This window comes from Aplysia californica, unplaced genomic scaffold, assembly GCF_000002075.1.
Source record: "Aplysia californica isolate F4 #8 unplaced genomic scaffold, AplCal3.0 scaffold00067, whole genome shotgun sequence".
NCBI classification, from domain to species: Eukaryota; Metazoa; Mollusca; class Gastropoda; order Aplysiida; family Aplysiidae; genus Aplysia; species Aplysia californica.
The window spans coordinates 726,386-727,466 of NW_004797337.1; the positions used below are offsets into that span (position 1 = coordinate 726,386).

At 38.7% G+C, this 1,081-nt stretch overlaps 2 protein-coding genes across 4 annotated transcripts in view; one reads left to right on the plus strand and one right to left on the minus strand.

Annotated features, from left to right (window-relative positions):
- The window catches only part of LOC101846199, a 77,877-nt gene that overhangs the window by 74,823 nt on the left and 1,973 nt on the right, over nucleotides 1–1,081 (minus strand). The window contains exon 1 of one of the 3 annotated variants that reach the window (XM_005093646.3): nucleotides 369–450. The exons of the other annotated variants lie outside the window; for them this stretch is intronic. The gene's annotated coding sequence lies outside the window, so the exon portion shown is untranslated. Of the gene's footprint in view, nucleotides 1–368; nucleotides 451–1,081 lie in introns of those variants that run through there. 3 annotated transcript variants of the gene reach the window in all.
- Nucleotides 651–1,081, plus strand: part of LOC101845453 (arginine/serine-rich coiled-coil protein 2) — a 34,094-nt gene continuing 33,663 nt past the window's right edge. The window contains exon 1 of the mRNA XM_005093643.3: nucleotides 651–720. Coding sequence (XP_005093700.1) covers nucleotides 670–720 — 51 coding nt within the window. The 5' untranslated portion in view covers nucleotides 651–669. The remainder of the gene's footprint in view (nucleotides 721–1,081) is intronic.

Here is a 1,081-nt window from a genome sequence, read left to right on the forward strand (position 1 = left end):
GTACTGCTCGTGGCGCCGCGAAGAGAGAGAGGAGGCTCCAATAGTTCTAAGTTCCTTGCTTGGTCATGATCTGGGACCAGATCATCGGAGGACAATGTGTATACATCATATCTAGATCTAGAATCTATATCTAGATCTAGAAATCTATATATCTAAATCTAGATCTACTATTAGTTACTATTCATTCCAACGTGAACTTTTCACGTCACTGTCATTATAGATCGAACACTTGTAGAATCTAGATCTAGATCTAGATCTAGATAAGAAAACGAAATATAAGAAGTCTAGAATCTAGTCTAGATCTAGATTAGATTCTAAACAACGACACAAGACACAACTTTTACCATTTCAATGTGCATTCTACAAACCTTTCATTAAAAAATAGAAATAAAAATGACCAGTGACCAGCAACCACAATAACACGACAGTGAGACAAATGAACAAACACAGTTATCTGACTTGCCTGTACCGTAAAATCTTTGACCGGCGAGCAAGGACCGAGAAAGAACAGGAAACTGTTGTGTGTTTTTTTTTTGGGGGGGGGGGGGCTGATCCTGCGCTATTTTAGGAAGTAGGAAAAACACATGGGAAGTAACTCGCAACTTCTTCAGTCGGTCGTGACGCCAAAGACCGTTACTCCGTGGTGTATTCCACTCTGGTGTATACCCAATGATGACACGACTGGAATTTGCCTGCTGTGAAAGCGGTGCCCTTGGTCTGGTAGTGTCGTTACTCGTTCGTCTTTCTCAATTGGCGCGTACAACCGCTTGTGCTTAACTGTTGAATTTGATTCTGCTTAAAGATCCTATAATTGACCATTTCTACAAGGTTTAGTCGGCTTCAAAAGTATATTTTGCCCTACATAATTCCTTATCTAATCAAATTCATAAGTATAATAATATGTTTGGCAATCATTCATAAATATCATATCGTGTAGACCTGCTTTGTTTCTCGTTTTGTGTGTGTGTGTGTGTGTGTGTGTGTGTGTGTGTGTGTGTGTGTGTTTGGGGTTTTATTTTTGGGGGGGTTGTTTGGAATTATTATTCAAAACTTTTTAAAAAATGTAAGTAAAAACATTATA